The following is a 21,783-nucleotide window of genomic DNA, read 5'->3' as shown; positions in this document are numbered from 1 at the left end:
GAGAGAAGAGTCCAACTCGCCACACCAAACCATCACTCGTCGCAACGCATCACCCAACACCATGATCACCCATCACACTACCACGGCCTTCCCTCCGCCCCACCACCCTCCCTCCCTCCCTCCCGCTGTCACGCCGTAGGCAGTCACAGACACTCGTGCACAGTCTCCACCCACCCTCCCTCCCGCTGTCACGCCGTAGGAAGTCACAGACACTCGTCCACCCACCCACCCACCCTTCCTCTGTCACGCCGTAGACAGTCACAGCCACTCGTCCACCCACCCACCCTCCCTCCCGCTGTCACGCCGTCGGCAGTCACAGACACTCGTGCACAGTCTCCACCCGCGTGCAGTTCTGGCACGTGACGGTGCAGCACCAGTGGAAGGTGCAGAGGCACCGTTCGCTCACTCGCGCCTCCCTGCTTGTCCATCCGCGCCCGCAGCACAGCAGCTCGCAGCCGCCGAGGCCCGGCGAGCCACGGACGCAGACGCGGCCACGGGTTCCCGGCCACGACAACCCCGCGGTGTCTGCGTGGCAGAACTCGGGCGACTCGTCCACGTAGACGAGGTCGCGGCCACCCGGCGGTTTGTGCGCCGGATCTGCGGGTCGCAGGAGGCCGCCGCCACCGCCGCCGCCGCCGCGATCGGAGTCTTTGGAGGCGCGGTTGCCCTCTCGGCCGTAGTCGGCCACCTGCGTGGCGCCGTCGAAGCGCTCCTTGAGGCGGTCGCCGACGGCGCGGAACGGTGGCAGGCGCAGCCAGCAGGTCTTGAGGGCGCACGAGCCGGACATGCCGTGGCACTTACACTCGCGACGCATCTCGGAGTCGACGGTCTGAGAAAGCGAGGCGAGCGGGGTGGGGTGAGGTGGAGCAGAGGGGAAGGTGTCAGGAGGTTGTTGTTGTTCTTCTTGGTTCTTTCGGTAAAGTCACGTAGAAGGGAAATAATAAAATAATAAAAATAAATCTTAATAAAATAATTATCACGACGTTTCGGCCACAACGCAAGCAAACGTCCTCAGGTGAAGAACAGGTCTGTCGGAAAGACAGCGTCTGAAGGCAGACCTGTTCTTCACCTGATGACGGCTGCTTGCGTTGTGGCCGAAACGTCGTGAGAATTATTTTATTATGTTAAATTTTTATTATTTTATTATTTCCCTTCTACGTGACTTTACCGAAAGAACCAAGAAGATGAATCCCTGCAGTCACGAAAGCTTAAAATCGAAAGTTGTTGTTGTTGTTTAACCAGGATTTTTTTTTTGCAAGAGGGTCCTGCCAAGTGTTCACGGTAGAAGGCGTGGGGGGGGGGGGTGATTTGGTAATTTTCAAATTTTGCACGCTTGGGCCATAACGCCGCCACACGACGGTGTAACCCTTGCGAATGACATCGGGGGAATTTTGACGTCCGTAGTATTTAAATTCTGTAAAACACGGCGTTTCACACCATTGCGGTGAATGCGGTGGTACTAATTTGTGGCTGAGTCGACCTACTGGAGGCTTAGAACCATACTCTTAGTTTTTTTCGGTAAAGTCACGTAGGTAAAAAATGAAATTAAAATTAATACAAATAAAATAATAATAACCAGGTTCAGATTATCGCCACTGGTGTTGACTCCTCACACAAAAAAAAAATAAGACAAAGATCCCCCCATAGCCTCAACAAACTGTTGGGGCAAGTGCTGTTCGTGAGCACCTATGACGACCTTTACAGCACAGGAGGGGGTGGGTGGGTGGCCAGCAGCACGCCCCACCGCCTTTGTCTCCCTAGCGGCAATATTTACACACCGCACCAGGTACTCATTTGAGGCTAAGTCGACCTCGGAGAGACCCAGGACCAGTTCAGATAATCGTCACTGGTGTTGGCCGTGAGCGAGAATCGAACCCGGGTCGCCAGGTTCGTAGCACAGGGCGCTAACCGCAACACCACCGCTCCCCATATACATGAACACACACACGCGTCACGCACACGCAGACACACTCACCCGCATGCCCGCCTCCTCATTGTGTCGATCCATGAGCGCACGTGCGTCGCGTCCTCCTCGCTCTCCGGCCACACCACCACGACCTCCACCACCACCACGACCTCCTCCACCACCACCACGGCCACGGCCACCTCCTCCCCCGGCCGCCAGCTCCCGGGCGAAGCGAGTTCCGAATGGCAGGTTGTCGCTACAGCCTCCCCACTCCCAGTCGGGGCCCCCACGGCCCCGCCGCCCGTAGTCGCACGTGCAGGAGGCGATGCTGCCCTCGCTGCAGGCGCGCGCCACGCCGTGCGCGAGCGCCGCGCTCATCACGGCGTGGATGAAAGCCGTCTCGCGGCAGCCTGCAACGCAACGCAGTCAATCGTCATGTCTATGAGACATCTCCTATACCAGTGGCAAAATATAGTAGCAGGTTTTTTACCCTTCCAACTGGTACAAAAACTGACACCTTTATACGAGGCATCATGTTTGCAATAACCACAACACAAGCAGTCAAAATTCAAACAAAAAGAAACAACTCCGGTGATGATAATGTATGCACTGTCCTTGAAGTTGATTGGTCCACACCCGAGACAGCTTTTGTTAGAGCCTAGTCTCCATTGTTATTATCATCAGCCATGGTTCTATCCGCTGCTCGATGGCCATTACTCATCTTCTTGTGAATACAGTCCAGGCATACGTGCTTTGCTAAAGCTTTGTTATCCCCCTCCCCGCTCACCCATCGCTAGTGCCTGACGTCTTCCGCAGAGAACACGCGGCCTCGAGCTCACTGCCTTCCTGGCCTGGCATGGAAGTCGCCACGATGCTGCTGGGAGCCGTCAGGAAGCAAAGCGGCACGGGGAAAGCGACAATCCCCCTCGCCCTCCCCATTGAGTAGCGCACATGAGAAGGTGGCCGGCCGGTTGACCCCAGGGGTCAGAGCACGGAGATGGCACCACCGCTGGAATCTTGGGGTTCGATGCGGACCTCAGTTGCCTATCCCCCCTCGATGAAGCTGGGTTCGTAAGAGTGGCGACGGGGTTGATGGTGCCGGCCTGGTTACCAATGATGATATAAAAACGCCGATCGCATTTGGTGTTCGCCTAATTCGGTTACATTTCAGCTCCTACTATCAGAACGGTTCAATCTAGATCTTAAGTTTTCGTGAATGCAATGATCCATACTCTTTAGTTCCTTCGGTAAAGTCACGTAGGTATAAAATAAAAATAAATACAAAATAAATTAAAATAAAAAACAGAATCAAAATCAATCAAATCACGACGGAGGCTTGTGTTGCTTCCGAAATGTCGTGATTTGATTTATTTAGATAAAGGAAATTTATTTATTTATTTTTAATTTATTTTTCTTTTATAGCTACGTGACTTTACCGAAATAACTAAAGAGTATCAGAACGGTTGTCTTCACACGGTGCTCAACAAGTTCAACATTACATAATGCATTAGATTTACCCATGAAACCCCTCGCCCCGAGTCCTCTACAAAAGGGTTTTCAGCGCGTGGGTGGAGACTGCGGTACCTGGAAAACCCCGCGCACACGAGGGCACAACAACTCAGAGCTCCGCACAGATAGATTCAATCCGTGGCATGGCACTGCCATCTCCCGGCAGTCCCAGGCAAATAACCCACGTGAAGATGAGCAGTGTGTGGCCGTTTGTCGCGGATGGAGCGCGATAAGTTCAGCTCCAAGGGAATCAATCGCCGCTATTGCAAGTTGAGAATCGGCCTCGAGTTGACGTCTTTGCAGCACCGATGCTTTGCAGCACGTGAGTGAAGCAGTAGCAGCAGCAGTAGATGGGCAGTAGCTGACGGTGATGGTGACGATGGCCATGATGACGAGGACGGCGCCGATTGTTGCTGCTGATGAAGATTTTTGATGCTGGAGACCAGCAACGATGACGATGCCGACAATGGTGATGTTGATGATGGCAGACACGACGCGAGGTACGACAATGTTCACTCCGACGATGTGGATCACACCGACGGCGGCGGTGATGACGATGACAACGATGATGACGACTATGATTACGATGACGATGATGATGATGACGACGATGATGATGACGATGACGACTATGATTACGATGATGACGATGATGATGACGACGATGATGATGATGATGATGATGACAACGATGATGATGACAACGATGATGACGATGATGATGACGATGATGATGACGACGATGATGATGATGATGACGACGATGATGATGACGATGACGACTATGATTACGATGATGACGATGATGACAATGACGATAATGATGATGACGATGAATATGACGATTATTATGGCGATGATGACGACGACGATGATGACGAGGAGGAGGAGTGTGGCGCATGATGGGTTGCCTTGTATATTTAAGAGCACGCCGGCTTCCGCACGCTCGAGGAATTTACGATCAATGGACGAAGCACATCTGGCAAGACTCGAGATTCCTCAAATATTTCGACAATCGAAATTGATTTATTTCCTTTTTTTTAGAAAGTGGGCTGAAGCCATAACAGTACGAGAGGACTCATGGCTCCGAACATTACACTTGTTATTAAGCTAGGTATTGATCGTCCTCCAGGGTGACCTTGTTGAATTAAGTTCATGCGTTGACGAGAGGAGTTTACACGTGGGACTACATGCATGTACGTACGAATGTTGAATTTATTTCACACCGTACGCAGCCAACCGAGCTAATCTGAGGTGCGTGGGAGGGACGGCAAAGTGCGGGTACAGGCAGACCTTGCTTAGCGCGACCCCGTAGAACGCCAATTCGTCGTTATGGCTCTGTTTGTCTTTGATATTTTTGTTTTTTTACAAAAATGCATTAATAAAATAAAAATAAACAACATCAATGAAGTGCTTACGAGCGGGAACACACCGCGGCGCTGTCTCGAGCTGTTTCGCTTTGTGCGACCTTTTTTTTTTTGGAACGCATCTACCGCATAAAGCGAGGGAGCCCGTACACCAACCTCGCAATCAGTGAACCGAGCAATTCGCCTCGCGTGGAGTGTTTCGCTAAAGCAGATAGGCAGCCGGTGGCGGTGTAATGAGAGTGCTCGACTCGAAATGGTTCGGATCTAGGTTCCGGGGGCGGGGGGGGGTGGGAGAAGGATACATTTAGCCAATCATCCTGCACGTGGTCGATACAATCCATACAAATTTTTGTATGAATTGTATCGACGGTCGTCGCGCAGATAAACTGGCCCCCGCCATGGAAATGTGTGGAACTTTTCGACTTAAAACTTTCGTGACCACAGGAATTCATACTCTTTGGTTCGTTCGGTAAAGTCACGTAGAAAAAAAAATTATGATAATAAAAATAAGAAACATTTATAAAAAATGTTTTATTTATTATTTGTATTTTTTTTATCTACGTGACTTTACCGAAAGAACCAAAGAATACGAAAGTGGCTCAGGGCTGTTCAGTGTTCTTCTCAGACCGCGTTCACTGTTGACTCGCAGTGCTCCTGCTGCGTACGCTGCCGGGCTATGGAATGCATTTGCTGTGCAGATGCCCTGCGTCGCAGCGTGCGAGTTCTTCTCCAGAACTCGCATGCTGTGACACTCACATTGCCAGTTGGGGGGTCAGGGTGGCTCAGAGGTCAGAGTGCTAAGCCGGCACCGCTTAAGGATCTGGGTTCTAATCCGGGTTCGTGCGATCGCGTTACGATGCACTAATTCACGGAATACGATCAATCTTGTTTAGACGCTATACGCGCAGCAGCGAATCGAGCATGCTTCGAACAGATATAAAATATATTTTATGGCTAACGTGACCCACTGTAGCCACTAGAGGCCGCTACATGCACTTCAGAATGTTAAAAAGAACGATTTTTGAATCGCCAAAATGTATAAATCAAAGAATGGCTACACTCGCTCGAGCCCTTCCGTCTTTGGGGCGGGGGGGGTGGGCATGCCTCTCCACGCTGTTCAGCACGACAGCGGAGATCATAGACGCGGGGAGCGTACAAGTGCAGTGCAACAATGCGTTGCGTGCCGCAGCGCCCTCCGCCACCCAGCACCAGGTAGCCGAGAGCACAGCCTGGCAGCTGCCTATGGCAACCCGGGCCCGCATGCCGATCGCAAGAAAAATGCGCCGTGCACTCACGGATGCCTCTTACTTGCACATGCGTGAGCGTGTGTGCGCTCGCTCGTCTGGCTCGGCACGCACGCACGCCAGCCTCACTCCCACGTTACCACGAGGTCACAACACAACCCACTATATCACCCCTCCCTCCCGCGTCTCTTCCCACAACACCCCCCCCCTCTCTCCAAATGCTCTACCCCCCACCACCACCAGCTCACTAGCCGCCCAGCAACATCAACCATCAAACACCCCCTCTACCGCACCCTCCCTCCTCCTCTTCATCACGAGCAGCAGCAGCAGAGCGTTGTGTCAGCCGCGTCGCTGTTCAATCATCCCCATTAATGTTTGACGAAGAGTGTTGTTCACGGATTCCGAGTAATCGTGGTTAGACCGGCCCCTATCGCCAGCGGCTCACCGCAAGAGGCACGCAGAACATACGCGACTCTGCATTCATGATAAAAGTAATAAGATTTTGTGTGGGTTTTTTTTTTGGGGGGGGGAATTAGATTTAATTAAAAACTATTATTTTATTTCATTAGGTAAGGCCCACTGAGCTGTATATCTCTTTTTCTAAAGCGACCTGGCCACAAATGATAGCTCAAAGAAAGTGGTTTATCATGGTGTGGAAATGTATTGCGGCCAAATACTATAAACGCGTGACATTGATTCTGAATGTGCAGGGAAAACCCGGAGGACCCGGAGAAAAATCCACACAACCACGGGGAGAGAGACACCGCAAACTGCAAATATACAGCAGCAGGCGTCAGGGTCGGAATCTACCGGGCAATCTCCTGTACACCAGGCGAGGTTGTTAACATCTCAAAGTTGTGATGAAGCGGATCTTCATTTCTCGTGAAATATTTTTTTTTATATTTCACCAGTGGAATATCTTGATTCCTCAAACTCCCTTCGAACCTCCCCGGGCAAATATTTCACAGCTCAGCTGCCGCTATGGATCCCTATGAAGTGGTGAGACAGAGAGAGAGAGAGAGCAGTGCATCACCCTGTGACATTCAAATGGCAATTTTAAATATCTTCACCGGGGGCCACATGGTGTTAAAAGCACATGCAGTCTATAACTTGAATCTACGGCCTATCTATTTACGTACTATGAAGGAGGACCATAGCCCGAAACGTTACCATATTCCTCCTTTGAAAACCACACTGTTAGTGGACAATATATTGAGTTTTATATTCGTAGGTTTTTTTCGGTAAAGTCACGTAGGTAAAAATCGTGCTGTGACGGTTCCACCTGAAGACGGAAGCTTGTGTTGCCTCCAAAACGTCGTGATTTTTATTTTATTTTTATTTTACTTTTATTAATTTACATTTTTTTACCTACGTGACTTTACCGAAAAAAACCTAAGAATATGAATCCTTGCAGTCACGAAAGCTTCAAATCTAGAAATATTGAGTTTTTTGTTGCCATTTGTATTTGTGCACAACTAACAACGCATTATTACCAAACAGTGCGTTAGACAACGACCTCGGGAAGTTTATATCACAGAGCCACGTCTGAGGTTATGTCCCTTGTCTATTCTCCACACTCGGGGGAAGCTGCGCCTTCCCACACGTTCTGTTCGTCGGCTATCGGAGGTTTTAGTTTGAAGTCCTCGCAGTTGGCAAAACAAGTTGCCGAATTTAGTTAAAACGACATTCAGTTAAGGCGTTGAGTTGGCGGTCGTCCACCACCACGTAGAGATGACGACGACCTCATGGCATTGGCCAATGCCACTGCCTTCTAACGGAGCAATGTAAAGAGCGTGTAGCGAGATCCGTGTGCGGTGCCTGGTGACCCGACTAAGACGGGCAACTCGCTACACGTGGAAACCCGGTCCAATCACAACTCCGTCTATGCGATCTATGGTTAACTATGCGAGTCTGTGGGTTTCTGTGTGAGTCTATGTGTCTTTTTGTGAGTCTATGTGTTTCTGTGTGAGTCTATGTGTCTTTGTGTGAGTCTTTGGTTATCTATGTGAGTGTGAGTTTCTGTGTGAGTCTATGTGTCTTTGTGTGAGTCTATGGTTATCTATGTGAGTCTGTGGGTTTCTGTGTGAGTCTATGTGTCTTTCTGTGAGTCTATGTGTTTCTGTGTGAGTCTATGTGTCTCTGTGTGAGTCTATGGTTATCTATGTGAGTCTGTGAGTTTCTGTGTGAGTCTATGTGTCTCCGTGTGAGTCTATGGTTATCTTTGTGAGTCTGTGAGTTTTTGTGTGAGTCTATGTGTCTCTGTGTGAGTGTATGGTTATTTATGTGAGTCTGTGAGTTTCTGTGTGAGTCTATGTGTCTCCGTGTGAGTCTATGGTTATCTATGTGAGTCTGTGAGTTTATGTGTGAGTTTATGTGTCTTTGTGTGAGTCTATGGTTATCTATGTGAGTCTGTGAGTTTCTGTGTGAGTCTATGGGTCTATGTATGCACCTCTGGGTTTCTGTGTGAGTCTTTAGGTTTTAGTGTGAGTCTATGGGTTTCTGCGGGAATCGATGGGTCTCCGTGTGAGTCTATGTGTTTCTGTGTGAGTTTATGGGTCTCTGTGTGAGTCTATGGGTCTCTGTGTGAGTCTATGTGTTTCTGTGTGAGTCTATGGGTCACTGTGTGAGTCTATGGGTGTCTGCGGGAGTCGATGGGTCTCTGTGTGAGTATATGTGTTTCTGTGTGAGTCTATCGGTCACTGTGTGAGTCTATGGGTCTCTGTGTGAGTCTATGTGTCTCTGTGTGAGTCTATGTGTTTCTGTGTGAGTCTATGGGTCACTGTGTGAGTCTATGGGTCTCTGTGTGAGTCTATGTGTCTCTGTGTGAGTCTATGGGTTTCTGTGTAGTCTATGGGTCACTGTGTGAGTCTATGGGTCTCTGTGTGAGTCTATGTGTCTCTGTGTGAGTCTATGGGTTTCTGTGTGAGTCTATAGGTTTTAGTGTGAGTCAGTGGGGCTTTGTGTGAGTCTATGTGTTTCTGTGTGAGTCTATGGGTCTCTGTGTGAGCCTATGGGTGTCTGTGTGAGCCATTGGCGACCGGGCTAAGGACATCAACCAGCTTCTCTCGAGAACCCGGTTTGATTAAGAATGGCAGGAAACCCGGATTCTAACGCAAGGATCGAAGCGGCGATGACAACTTATAGTCTCTGACGAGGACATCATGACCCACCCCCACCACCACTCCACCACCCGTACAACCCTCACCCCGACGAGCCACCACTATCAACCTCAAACGAGATACATCCCTTTTGAAAAAAATCACCGTGCGCCACTTAGCTTCGCGTTTTAAGTGACGTGCCATTTGTTATTGTAACGAACGTGCACTCTCTCCCTCTCGTCGCGTTCTCTCCACCGCGCGCTCTCTCCGTCCTCCGTCTCGCCAACATCTCTCTTCAACTTCTCTCACGCTCTCTTTCTCCCATGCCACCCCCCGTCCCCCCTATACTCTACTTCTCTCTCGCTCTCTGTCACTCTCCCACCCTATTCGTGTCCTCTCCATCCAGTCGACGACACCTCCCCCCACCACTCTGCCGACCCCAACAGCCAGCTCTCGACGACTAAGCTCCCCCACCCACCCCCCTCCACCACAGCCACCCCCTTCCTCCTCCTCCCTCTCGATGTGTCGATCCATCTCCCTCCTCTCTCTCTCTCTCTCCATCTCGGTCGCCTCTCTTAACCCCCCCTACCCGCACACCCCCCCCCCCCCCGCGTTCTCTCTGGTTGTCTCTCGCTCTCTCTCTCTTTTTTACGATCAGAGGAAACAAGAAGATGATCGGTGTAGTCGGCACTTTGCTTCGTTCATCATTTTGTTTTCTTTTTTCAATGTTTTAAATAAAAAATTTCACGAAATATTTCACGCTCTGCTCTCCTCCTTCTTACCTCTTCCCTTTCTCTCTACCCCCTCTCTCCCTCCTCTATATCCATGTTCCCCCTGTTTTCTATATACTCTTCTTTTTTACGACAAGTGCAGCATCTGCACCCAGCCCTCCTCGCAGTCCTATGGCCTCCGACGCTCTCTCTCTCTCCGTCCGTCCATCCATCAATCATCTCGCATCGAACGTCATCTGCTCCTCCGCCTCTGCCGTCTCTGGAACGAGGTCCGGCGCGCGGCGCGAGTAAGCCACCGATGCCGGGAGCGGGGCCCAGACGCCGACCAGAGGAGACGCCCCACGACCCTCAGCACCTGCCGCCTCGACAAACAGCGCGCGTCCTCTCGAGTGTCTGACGGAGAGGCGCTCGGCTCGCCACAAACACTGCATCGCGCAGACAAACTCGCCATCGCCCCCGCCCCCCCCCACTACTACCTCCCCCGGATAGCCGGACACACACACACACACCGCACGGCTGACACACACACCGCACGGCTGACACACACACCGCACACACGGCTTCCCCTGACACACACACACACACACACCGCACGGCTGACACACACACCGCACACACGGCTTCCCCTGACACACACACACACACCGCACGGCTGACACACACACACCGCACACACGGCTTCCCCTGACACACACACACACACCGCACGGCTGACACACACACCGCACACACGGCTTCCCCTGACACACACACACCGCACGGCTGACACACACACCGCACACACGGCTTCCCCTGACACACACACACACACCGCACGGCTGACACACACACCGCACACACGGCTTCCCCTGACACACACACACACGGCTGACACACACACACACCGCACGGCTGACACACACCGCACACACGGCTTCCCCTGACACACACACACACGGCTGACACACACACACACACCGCACGGCTGACACACACACACGACTCCCCCTGACACACACACACACCGCACGGCTCCCACAGACACAGACACACACACACACGGCTCCCCCTGACACACACACACGGCTCTCCCTGACACACACACACCGCACGGCTCCCCCTGACACACACACACACCGCACGGCTCCCCCTGACACACTCACACACCGCACGGCTCCCCCTGACACACACACACACATGGCTCCCCCTGACACACACACACACTGCACGGCTCCCCCTGACACACACACACATCGCACGGCTCCCCCTGACACACTCACACACCGCACGGCTCCCCCTGACACACACACACACCGCACGGCTCCCCCTGACACACACACACACACACGGCTCCCCTTGACACACACACACTGCACAACTCTCCCTGACACACACATACACACGGCTCCCCCTGACACACACACACCGCACGGCTCCCCCTGACACACACACACACCGCACGGCTCTCCCTGACACACACACACACGGCTCTCCTTGACACACACACACACGGCTCCCCATGACACACACACACACAGCTCCCCCTGACACACACACACACGGCTCCCCCTGACACATACACACACAGCTCTCCTTGACACACACACACACACAGCTCTCCTTGACACACACACACACACAGCTCTCCTTGACACACACACACGGCTCCCCCTGACACACACACTGAACGGCTCCCCCTGACACACACACACAGCTCCCCCTGACACACACACACACAGCTCTCCTTGACACACACACACACACAGCTCTCCTTGACACACACACACACACAGCTCTCCTTGACACACACACACACGGGGGGGCGGGGGCAGTGATGGACACCATGACGCTGATCGTGTAGGATTGCCAACACACATAATCCTCCACACCACAGCCATCATCGAATCATATCGCACTATCGACATTCTTCATCGCTACCGTCGCCGTGACAACATCCTCAGTCGATTTAAAGCTTTCGTGACTGCAGGGATTCATCTTCTTGGTTCTTTCATCCTTTCATTCAGACGCTGTCTCCTCGACAGACCTGTTCTTCACCTGAGGACGGCTGCTTGCGTTGTGGCCGAAACGTCGTGAGAATTATTTTATTACGTTTTATTTTTATTATTTTATTATTTCCCTTCTATGTGACTTTACCGAAAGAACCAAGAGGAAACATCCTCATCGTCGCAGCTCGCTCGCCGCTCGACTTGAATGGGCAGTGGATGGTTTTCATTGTCTCCTGGATTCCCTCCGGCCAGTCCCCCCCCAAGCCCGAGACCACGTCTCCCTGCTGCGGTGGAAGTGGAGGTTCGCTCCTCAAGAGCCCCCCCCCGGCAGGTGACCTCGACTCACAGCAAAGTCTGAACAGGAGGTGGGGGCGGGCGGACGGGCGGGTGGAGTTGCGGGGAGACAAAGGCGGTCGGGCGTGGTGTTGCCCACCCAACCCCTTCGTGTACCACGCCGGCCTTCATGGGTGATCGCTAACAGCACTTGCCCCTGCGGTCTGTCGAGGCTTTCTGGGGGATCTTTGCCTTTACTTGTGGCAATGCAGAGAGTGGCTGTGGAGCGACAATCAATTGTCGCTCGCTGCGTGCGCTCCGACTCAACGCCAATGCCACCACCCCCCCCCACCTCCTCCTCCTCTCACCCCCCCCGCCCCCCCCCCCCACTGTCACTCCCACGCACTGACCGGCGTGGTGAAGTATGGCCAAGTAACGAACGCGGGCACGGCGTATAGGGGAGGCCGTCACCCACACCTCCGAGTAGCGCGCGCCTCCCATTGAAAGTCGGTTGGCTACGTACGTACGGCGCGAAAGAAGTCTGAACGTGCACACATGCGACAACGTTGTGCACGTACAGTTGAGCGCATTTCACCCCCCCCCACACACCCGCCGCGCGCATCGATTGCCGTAGCGTTGAGCACGCATTTATTATTTATTTACATCTGCAACCGACACTCATGTACGACGTATTGATTTTCTCCCGAGGAGGTCCTCGAAACAGCGTACTCCTCCCTCGCGTGTGTTTAAATCAAGACAAACCAAGAGGTGACCCGCTGGGCACCGGGTATCGGAGGCACCGCTGGGGAAGCTTGCGAATCGGACGGTCTCAACACCCCCCCCCCCCCACTCCCACCCCTCGGGAATTCTTGTCAGCCAGCAAGCCAGCAAAACTTTTTTATTTCTAATATAATATGATTAATCTTGATTCGAAGCTTTCGTGACTGCAGGAATCCATACTCTTAATTCGTAATTATTTTTTTGTTTTATTTTATTTTTCTACCTACGTGACTTTACCGAAAGAACCAAAGAGTATAATATGTCTTTTTGGTTCTTTCGGTAAAGTCACGTAGAATGGAAATAATAAAATAATAAAAATAAAACATAATTAAATAATTCTCACGACGTTTCGGCCACAACGCAAGCAACCGTCCTCAGGTGGAGAACAGATCTGTCGAGAAGACAGAGTCAGACATTACAGCAGCCTCAGACTCTGTCTTCTCGACAGACCTGTTCTCCACCTGAGGACGGCTGCTTGCGTTGTGGCCGAAACGTCGTGAGAATTATTTTATTATGTTTTATTTTTATTATTTTATTATTTCCATTTTACGTGATTTTACGGAAAGAACCAAGAAGATGAATCCCTGCAAGTCACGAACACTTTAAATCGGAGTATAATATGATTAATAGATGTGTGTGTGTGTTTTAAGTGATGTTGCTGCAGCTGCTGCTGCTGCTGCTTCAGTGTTAACAGTGGTGTGCGAGCGCAAATGACAGCACGTTCGTCAATCTTGATTTGAAGCTTTCGTGACGGCAGGAATCCATATTACTCTTTGGTTATTTCGGTAAAGTCACGTGGGCAGAAAAATCACAATAAATCACGACGTTTCGATCGCCACACAAGCACCTGAAGACGGTCAATGTGTGCATCCGCTTTGCCGATCCACTGCTGGATGGAGGCATCCTCAGCCGTCGTTGGTTATTGACGGGAGTGGTGGACCAGGGTTCGGTTCAGAAATCACCACTGATGTGAGCCGTGGTCGGGAATCGAACGGAGGTGGCTGGGTTCATAGGGCAGTGCCGCGAACCTCAGCGCTAAATTTACCACCCGCTGAGCTGCATTCAAAATTGTGCTGGAGATGAATCCATTCGTGACTCATCATGGAGCAGCGCGTCACTCCGCATTACAGCAGCCTGCGGAAGCAGATGTAACAGAACTACCTATCGGAATCCCTCCACGTGACGTTCGACATTCGCACATGCAACGGCGAACTTTCCACCACACACACAAAGAAATGCCAATGGAACTAATAACGTCTCTAACTGTGGGGGGGGGGGGGGTGGGGGGCGGGAGTGGAGTGATGGGGGGGGGAGTGGGGGGTGAGTGGGGGGGAGTGGGGGTCGGAAGTGGGGGGGGGGAGTGGGGGGGGGGATTGGGGGGGGGGAGTGGAATTAGGGGGGGGAGTGGGGGGTAGTGGAATTTGGAGTGGGGGGAGTGGGGGGGGGTGCGGGGGAGTGGCGTGGGAGTTGGGGGGGAGTGCGGGTGGGAGTGGGGGGGGGGGGAAGAGTGGGGGGAGTGGGAGGGGGAAGAGTGGGGGGAGTTGGGGGGTGGGGGGAGAGTGGGGGTTGGAGTGGGGGGGAGTGGGGGAAAGTGGGGGGGAGTGGGGTGGGAGTTGGGGGGGAGTGGGGGTTGGAGTGGGGGGGGGGGAGTGCGGGGGAGTGGGGTGGGAGTTGGGGGGGAGTGCGGGGGTGGGAGTGGGGGGGGAGTGGGGGGAAGTGTGGGGGTGGGAGTCGGAAGGCAGTTGGTGGGTGGGTAGGAGTGTGGGGGTGGTGGGAGTGAGGGGGAGTGTGGGGGTGGGGGGGGGGAGTGCGGGGGTGGGAGTGGGGGGGGGAGACCACGCGCACGCAGACACCGCTCACCTCGCTGCAAGATTTTTCCGAAGATGTCGGGTCCGCTGCCCGTGGTGGGGCAGTCCCAGCGCCGGTGGCGGAACTGCCACTTGCACTCGCGGACCGCCGCGTGCACGGAGGCGAGGGCGCTGTGCAGCACGCCCGGGTTGTGCCGCACCAGACGCCTCTGCCGCTTGCCCAGCGGGGCGAGCGCCAAGTCCGTGGGTTCCGCAGCGGCCGCAGGGCCTCCGTGGGCTCGGAGCAGGTTGGATGGAGTCCCCGACTGTGCGATGCCCCTTCGGGTGGGAGACGCAGCGCGGCCAGAGATGAGCAGACGCGCAGAGAGTTGAGGCGGATATAACATGCAGACGCTCACGCAGACCCAAAGACATAGACGCAGGTCCCTCCGTGTGTGGCCTTTAACAGACTGCTGGGGCAAGTGCTGTAAGCGAGTAGCACCTATGAAGGCCGGCACGGGATACGAGCGGGTGGGTGGCCAGAACCACACTCGGTCGCCTTTGTCTCCATAGTGGTGACATTTGCACACCGCACCAGGTACTCATTTATAACTGAATTGACCTCAGGGAGGCCCAGGACAGGTTCAAATATTCGCCACTGTTATCAATCGTGAGCGAGAATCGAACTCGGATCGCCTGGTTTCTAGCACAGTGCGATTACTGCCGCGCCACCGCTCCCCCAAGATATACATGCATACAAACACGCGCGCACACAAACATAAGAGTGCACTCATACATACACACATGGACACCAGCGCACACAGACACCCATACATCTGAGTTCCATAGCAGACACAGGGATGCGTTGGGCAGACCGTGGCCCGAAATGTCACTTTTCGTGGAATGTTTCTTTTTTTTTGGCGAAATTGTGGCAATGCCTCTCCATCGCCAACCACCCATTGCGACCACGTGGGCGGTGTCGAGGTGTAACAACCTCTGCCCGAAATGTCTGTTCGTGTTGGGAGGGTTTTGTTTGTTTGTTTGTACTCTCTCAAAAGATGAATTCGCAAGGCGCTTCTATAAATGACGCGGTTGATGAATGATTTCCCAAAGACTAATGTCTGTTTTTTTTTTGTTTCAAGCCAGTTAATCCAACCGGAACACATCTTTTACGAAATCAGCCCTGGTAAGTGCGATGAAGCATGGTGATTCCTCGATGCACACGCAAGGTTCTTTGTCAACCCACTGCTGGATGAGCGCCTCTCAACTCCATGCGGGTCTGTGGGAAGGGGCGGGGAGGGGAGCTATTTGTCCATATTTCTCTGCACTGGTCACTGGTGGCTTTGGGAACGCATAGGGAAATTAGGCATGGGAAGAAGTGAAATGACAGAATAAGTTGTGAGTCCACTGCGCTGCCCTCTGCTGCACAGCCCGTAGCCCTGCAGCCTGTAGCAACTTGTCGAACGTGGTGATCGTCCATCCAAGCGAGAAGAACTCGAGCTCTGACGTGGCCGGGGGACAGTGCTGGGCGATTCGGTCACAGCGGGTGTCGCATGAGGGTGTGTGGACTGTGTCGACTACGCACTCGGCACCGCTGTAATTCAGATTCCCGTACACGGCTGACATCAGTGGCGCGTGGTGTCCGAGCTGGACCCCGCTCTCGTCACCCCAAACTCCCGCCGCCAAAACCGGCGGTGATGAGCCGTGGCGATGTGCGGTCAAGCAACTCCCACGACAAACACGGGCTCGTGGCGTGGGAAAGACCTTCGCTCGAATAACGACCTCAACGACGACAACACGAGAAAATTATAAACAAAAAACGAAATCCTAACCACGATTCCATAACACCGTGCGAGAGCGTGAGCGCGTGAACTCCGCGCGTCGGCTTGAGCACGTGGGCGGGGCTGAACACGAATGGGGAGCTGTTGCAGGCGAGGGATGCGGGCAGGCTCTGGAGGCTGGGGAGAACGATGGAGACGTTTGGAAGGCAGCACTGGCAGAGCCAGGGGGGGGGGGTGGCACGTGCCCACTCAATGATCCGATCGAAATCCCTAATTTCGATCGGATCATTGGGGTTTATTAGTAATAAATCGGCATTTTGCGACGCCTACTGCTACTGGGTAGTATATCATTACGTGCCAGAGACTATAGGAGATGATAGGACAATAGCTTGAGTCCATAATTGGCAATAAGTAACGGCAAAGCAGGTATAGGTGACTCCCAAAATTGTGCGCAGTTGCGTATACAGTGCACGACTTCCCTGAAGGCAAACACCTTCAGCGAGCGCAATGCCGATCACGCAACGCGGTTCGAATTTGACCCTCGATCGATGGCTGCGCCATCACCCCACACGCGTCGAATGAAAAGCAAGGGACAAGTCCTTACTTACTAACAACTCCTCTATCATTTTTCATTGCAGGAGGGGTTTCCCCCCCCCCCCCCCCCCCGACCTGAAAATCCTGGCTCCGCCATTGGAAGGCAGGAGTGAGAGGAGTCGGGATGGGGAATGAACTTGCAGGGCCATTGGACAGAAGCAGAACGTCGCGTCGAGGGGAAGTTGTGAGCTGCACCTGAGATGCAGAGGGCACCCAAGGCTCGACTCGCGATTCACCATACTTAGCCATCACCCCTCGCCCCTAACCATAACCCCTAAATATAACCCCGCACCCTACCCCTTAACCCGAGCGCTAACCCTAACTCCTAGCTCTTAACCATAACCCCTAACCAATAAACCCTAACCTCTAACCATAACCAATAACCCTAACCCCAACCCCCAACACGTGCGGGACATGTAATTATTTGGCTGCTATACATTGCCACGTGATAAGCCACTTCTTTGAGCTATCATTTGTGGCCAGGTCGCATCTGAAAAAAACAGCTACATAACTCAGTGGGTTTCACCTGGTAGATAAATAGTGAATCCTAATTCTACCTATAACCCTATAACTGGAACTCTATCCGTAGCTTACCTATGAATCTAGACTATAACCCTAACCCTACCTCAACCCCAAATCGGATTTTAACCGATAATTATAACCCCACATCATAATTCTAACCCTACCACACGCAAGTCAAATGATAGCCCTCAAACTAACTCTCATTTTAGCTCTAATCCTAACTTCAACCATATGCCATAACCCTTTTACATAGCTCTAGCCCTAACCCCTAACGCTGAACGTAACCCTATAACTGTAACGATAACTTTGGCTCCATCCCTCAAATCTAACCTCACATGTAACCCTAACGCTAACCCTAAACTTTGGCTATAACCTCATCCCCTGATCTTAAACGTAACCCTAGCTCGTTCCATAACTATGGTTCCAGCCCTCATCCGTAACCCTAAACTTAACCCCAACTCAAACCCTAACCGTGACCACCATTGCAGACTCATGCCAAGATCGTGGTGAGTCGTCACTGCGACTCGCACGCTTGGAAGCTCTCGAAGCCACGACTAATGCGTTTGCTCATCATCATCATCGCTGTCATCGATGGCGACCAATGCCTTCAATCGATCGTCATTAATCGTCAGTCATCACTGTGGTCACCGTAACCATCACCACCGTCGTAATCATCATCATTTGCACGAGCATCCACATCATCATCACCACCACCATTGTCATCGTAATCATCAACATCACCGTCATCATAATCGTCATGGCAATCGTCAATATTTGTTGTCGTCATCATTGTTATATTCGCGATGTGCGTCACGCGTGTTGCAGCTTGTCCATGAGCGAGGATCCACCCTTGAGATGTACCTCCGGAATTCTTTGCTGGCTGAGACAGCTGTTCGTGGCTGACTTTCGCTCGGACTATGAAAGCTCAGACGGCGTTGATGGTGTTCTTGAAAAGCACCGAAAACCTCAATGATTCAACGACCTGTAAAGGTGAGATTGTGGTGGCGCAGTGGTTCAGTGCACCGCGCTACGAATCTGCCGATAGAGTTCGATTCCCGGCCACGGTGCAGTATCGGTGGCGAGCGATATCTGAACCGATCGTGACACCCCCCCCCCCCCCCACTACATCACCGAACCCGCAAGATCAGCGTGGTGAGGTATGGTCACAGAAGCCCAAATGGCCATCACGACAAAGAGGAGACCTTCATCCAGCAGTCGATTGACAAAGGGCTGTCAGTTGTCGTGGCGTATGTTGTCTATGAACCTTGTAAAAGCCCCTGTCTCTTGCACGTGACCGCAAGCACGAACGTGAGAAAACACTCGTTAGTTTTGGGTCAAACAAACATGGCAAAACCTCCTGTAGGGAGAGTCTTGAGACTCCGTGTGGACGTTCTTGAATAAAATACACGGGGCATTGATATAGTTCGTGGAGACTGTTGGATAGCAAACGCGAACGCGCGCGTGCCTGTGACACTGCTTTGGCGATGGTGCACAAACACACACACACGCACAACAACCAAAAACACGCAATTGTCGATTCAGACTGCCCTGAAAGGGGACGCGTACGCGATGAGCGACGTTTCGGGCAATGCTCCTTCATCGTAGCACATAGCTAAGAAGGAGGGCTATAGCTATGAAGAGGCCCCATTGCCAGAAACGTCGCTCTATTAACGAGATATGCTAAGTCCCTTTTAGGGGCGTTTTTTTTTTGGGACGATTGTGGTCTCGTGAATATGTGCGGGGTGGTGTGTGGCAGCATGGGGAATGTTCGGTGCTCGGCCCTGCTGTGCTGGATCGCTGTCTCCGACGAGTCTGCTGCAAGTCCTTGCTTGTGTGACCCGATGCGTGCGCACGTGCATCAGCGAGTAACGGCGTGCGTGCAGGGAAAGGTTGTGTGTGTGTGTGTCGACGTGTGTGTGTGTGTGTCAGCGGTAGTGTAGCGGTTAGCGCGCTGCGCTATGCACCCCGTGACTCGGGTTCGATTGCCGCTCACGGCCAACACCGGTGGCGATTATATGAACCGGTCCTGGGCCTCCTCTAGGTCGACTCAGCCTCAAATTAGTAAAAACATCGCTACTGGGGAGACAAAGGTGGTGGGGCGTGGTGCTGGCCACCCCCCCGCCCTTCGTGTGCCGTTCCGACCTTCATAGGTGCTTGCTGACAGCACTTGCCCGAACAGTCTGTTAAGGCTATACGGGGGATCTCTGCCTTTGTTTTGTGTGGCAAGTGCGTCCGTGTGTGTGTGTGAGCGCACGCTTGTGCACGCATTAATGTATGTGCGTAACAGATTCGTCAATAACCCCTGTGAAGAAGGGTCATTGCTCGAAACGTCGCTATGATTGATGAATGCCTTATTGTTGGCTGTGCTTGTCCACCACTGCCAACGCAGCAGCAGCAGCAGCAGCAGCGTCACCAAATAAAAAAAATGCGTTAAATGAGGCGCGTAAAATAGTGTTCCAAAAACGGCAACCGTGAAAAACCGGTAACCGTTGTGATAATCGATTACCGCCTCCGAAAGTCACGAACCGGTAACCGTTTTCCAGTGGAGTTTTAGCGGCAAGAGGTGGGCGTACCCACACTTTACCCCACCGCACGCGACCTGCTGATATGTGGTGTAATCTTGATTTGAGGCTTTGGTGACTGCAGGAATTCATACTCTTTGGTTCTTTCGGAAAAGTCACGTAGATGGAAAATTTAAATAAAATATAAATAATAGATCACGACGTTTCGATCGCAACAACAAGCCATCGTCATCAGATGGTCTACCCATTTTATACTGCGGGGTGAACGAAGGGTGGGTAGAGGGGGGATTTCATACGGTTACCGGTTATGCAAAAATCGATTTAACCACCCAAGTGTGTATGTATGGTAACGAATACGTGCACGTGTGTTGGCACGCGCATGAGTATGAGTCTGCAGGTCCATGAGTCACTCACACCACCCCCTCGTGTGCCGTGCCGGCCTTAATAGGCGCTCGCTAACAGCACTTTGTATGTGCAGCTAAGTAGAATGTACGTGTCTTGTATGAACGCACGTGCTCATTCAAGTCAGTGAATGCATGCATGCATGTGTAACTTGGTCATAGAAACATTACACGTATGTTTGGGTACGTGTGTATGCATGTGTGTGTGTGTATGTACGTGTGAGTGCATGTGTGTGCATAGGTACTCGCTGACAGCACTTGCCCCAACAGTATCTTAATGCTATAGCGGAGATCTGTGTGTGTGTGCATATGAATGCATGTGTCAACGCGCGTGTATATGTCAGTACACGTGTGTGTATGTAAGTAAATGCATGTAAGTGCATGTATTTGTAAGTATATCGTTACAAGTAAGTGCATGGATATGCATAAGCGTATGCGTGCAATAATATATCGGGGAATTAATGTATGTTAGTGCATGAATGTTTGCACGTGTGTGTGTGTGTATGTCAGTGAATGTGTGTGTGTGTCAGTGCACGTGCGTGTCAGTTGAAGCCTATACGGGTGATCTGTGTGTGTGTGTGTACGTGAACGCGCGTGTACCCACCACCACGGCCGGCGCTGCCGCACAGACGAGGCCCTCGCGGCCCCGAGACCCCCGGGGAAGGCGACGAGCGGCAGCAAGAGGACGAGCACGAGGGGCAGGGGTAGGCTGCGCATGGCGTGACCGTGCCCCCCTGCTCGGGCAGGAGGAGGGGTGGTGGTGGTGGTGGTACGCCGAGGAGTGACGGGAGACGCAGCCTAGAACACCACCACCACCTCCCCCTTGCAAACCCCCTCCCCACCCCCCTCCCCCCCCACTACTCAGCGAAGGGGAGATGATTCTGCTCCGTGCGTCCGCGGATGTCCCAGGGCGCGAGGTGTCCGAGGGGTCAACGCGGCCGGGCTGCCGTCGACGTTGGGATGAGCCGCGTCCCCGATGGCTCGTCTCGGGCTTAGGGGCCGCGCTGGATGGAGAGGGGCACGCGTGTGACCTGTCGCGCGAGCAGCGCTGACCCTTTTTCAAGACTCGGGGGGGGGGGGGGGGGCAATCGAGCGCGGCGAATCTTCTCGCGCGGGAGGACGCGGAGAGAGGAGCCGCTATTCCGCGCGCAGCAGTGTGCCCCCTTTTGCTCACTTTACAGGACGCGCGCGGGGGGGGGGGTGGGTGGAGTGGATAGAGGAGATGGTGGGGGAGGGAGTGGTAAGGGGGGGGAGGGAGGGAGTGATGGACAGGGTGGGGACTA

The 21,783-nt window shown here is 52.9% G+C and overlaps 1 protein-coding gene across 1 annotated transcript; it reads right to left on the bottom strand.

Annotated features, from left to right (window-relative positions):
- Positions 1 to 313: 313 nt before the first annotated feature.
- Positions 314 to 21,540, bottom strand: WNT1 (Wnt family member 1). The gene is made up of 4 exons (XM_061555314.1): positions 21,105 to 21,540; positions 14,754 to 15,019; positions 1,976 to 2,316; positions 314 to 829 (listed from the first exon to the last, which is right to left on the bottom strand). Exons 1-4 carry the CDS (start codon positions 21,215 to 21,217, stop codon positions 314 to 316), a joined length of 1,236 nt encoding a protein of 411 aa, XP_061411298.1. The 5' UTR covers positions 21,218 to 21,540.
- Between the last annotated feature and the right edge of the window lie 243 nt (positions 21,541 to 21,783).

This window comes from Lethenteron reissneri, chromosome 21 (assembly GCF_015708825.2).
Source record: "Lethenteron reissneri isolate LAM-NWPU_2019-01 chromosome 21, ASM1570882v1, whole genome shotgun sequence".
In the NCBI taxonomy this organism is placed as follows: domain Eukaryota; kingdom Metazoa; phylum Chordata; class Hyperoartia; order Petromyzontiformes; family Petromyzontidae; genus Lethenteron; species Lethenteron reissneri.
Note: the sequence above shows the minus strand (reverse complement) of the source record. Positions and strands in the feature narration are given on the sequence as shown.

Coding starts and splice junctions, on each gene's coding strand:
- WNT1 (XM_061555314.1), bottom strand. CDS start 21,217: ATGCGCAGCCTACCCCTGCCCCTCGTGCTCGTCCTCTTGCTGCCGCTC. Junction 2,317..14,753: donor CGGAAAAATCTTGCAGCGAG/GTGAGCGGTGTC, acceptor GTTGCGTTGCAG/GCTGCCGCGAGACGGCTTTC. Junction 830..1,975: donor ATGAGGAGGCGGGCATGCGG/GTGAGTGTGTCT, acceptor TCGCTTTCTCAG/ACCGTCGACTCCGAGATGCG.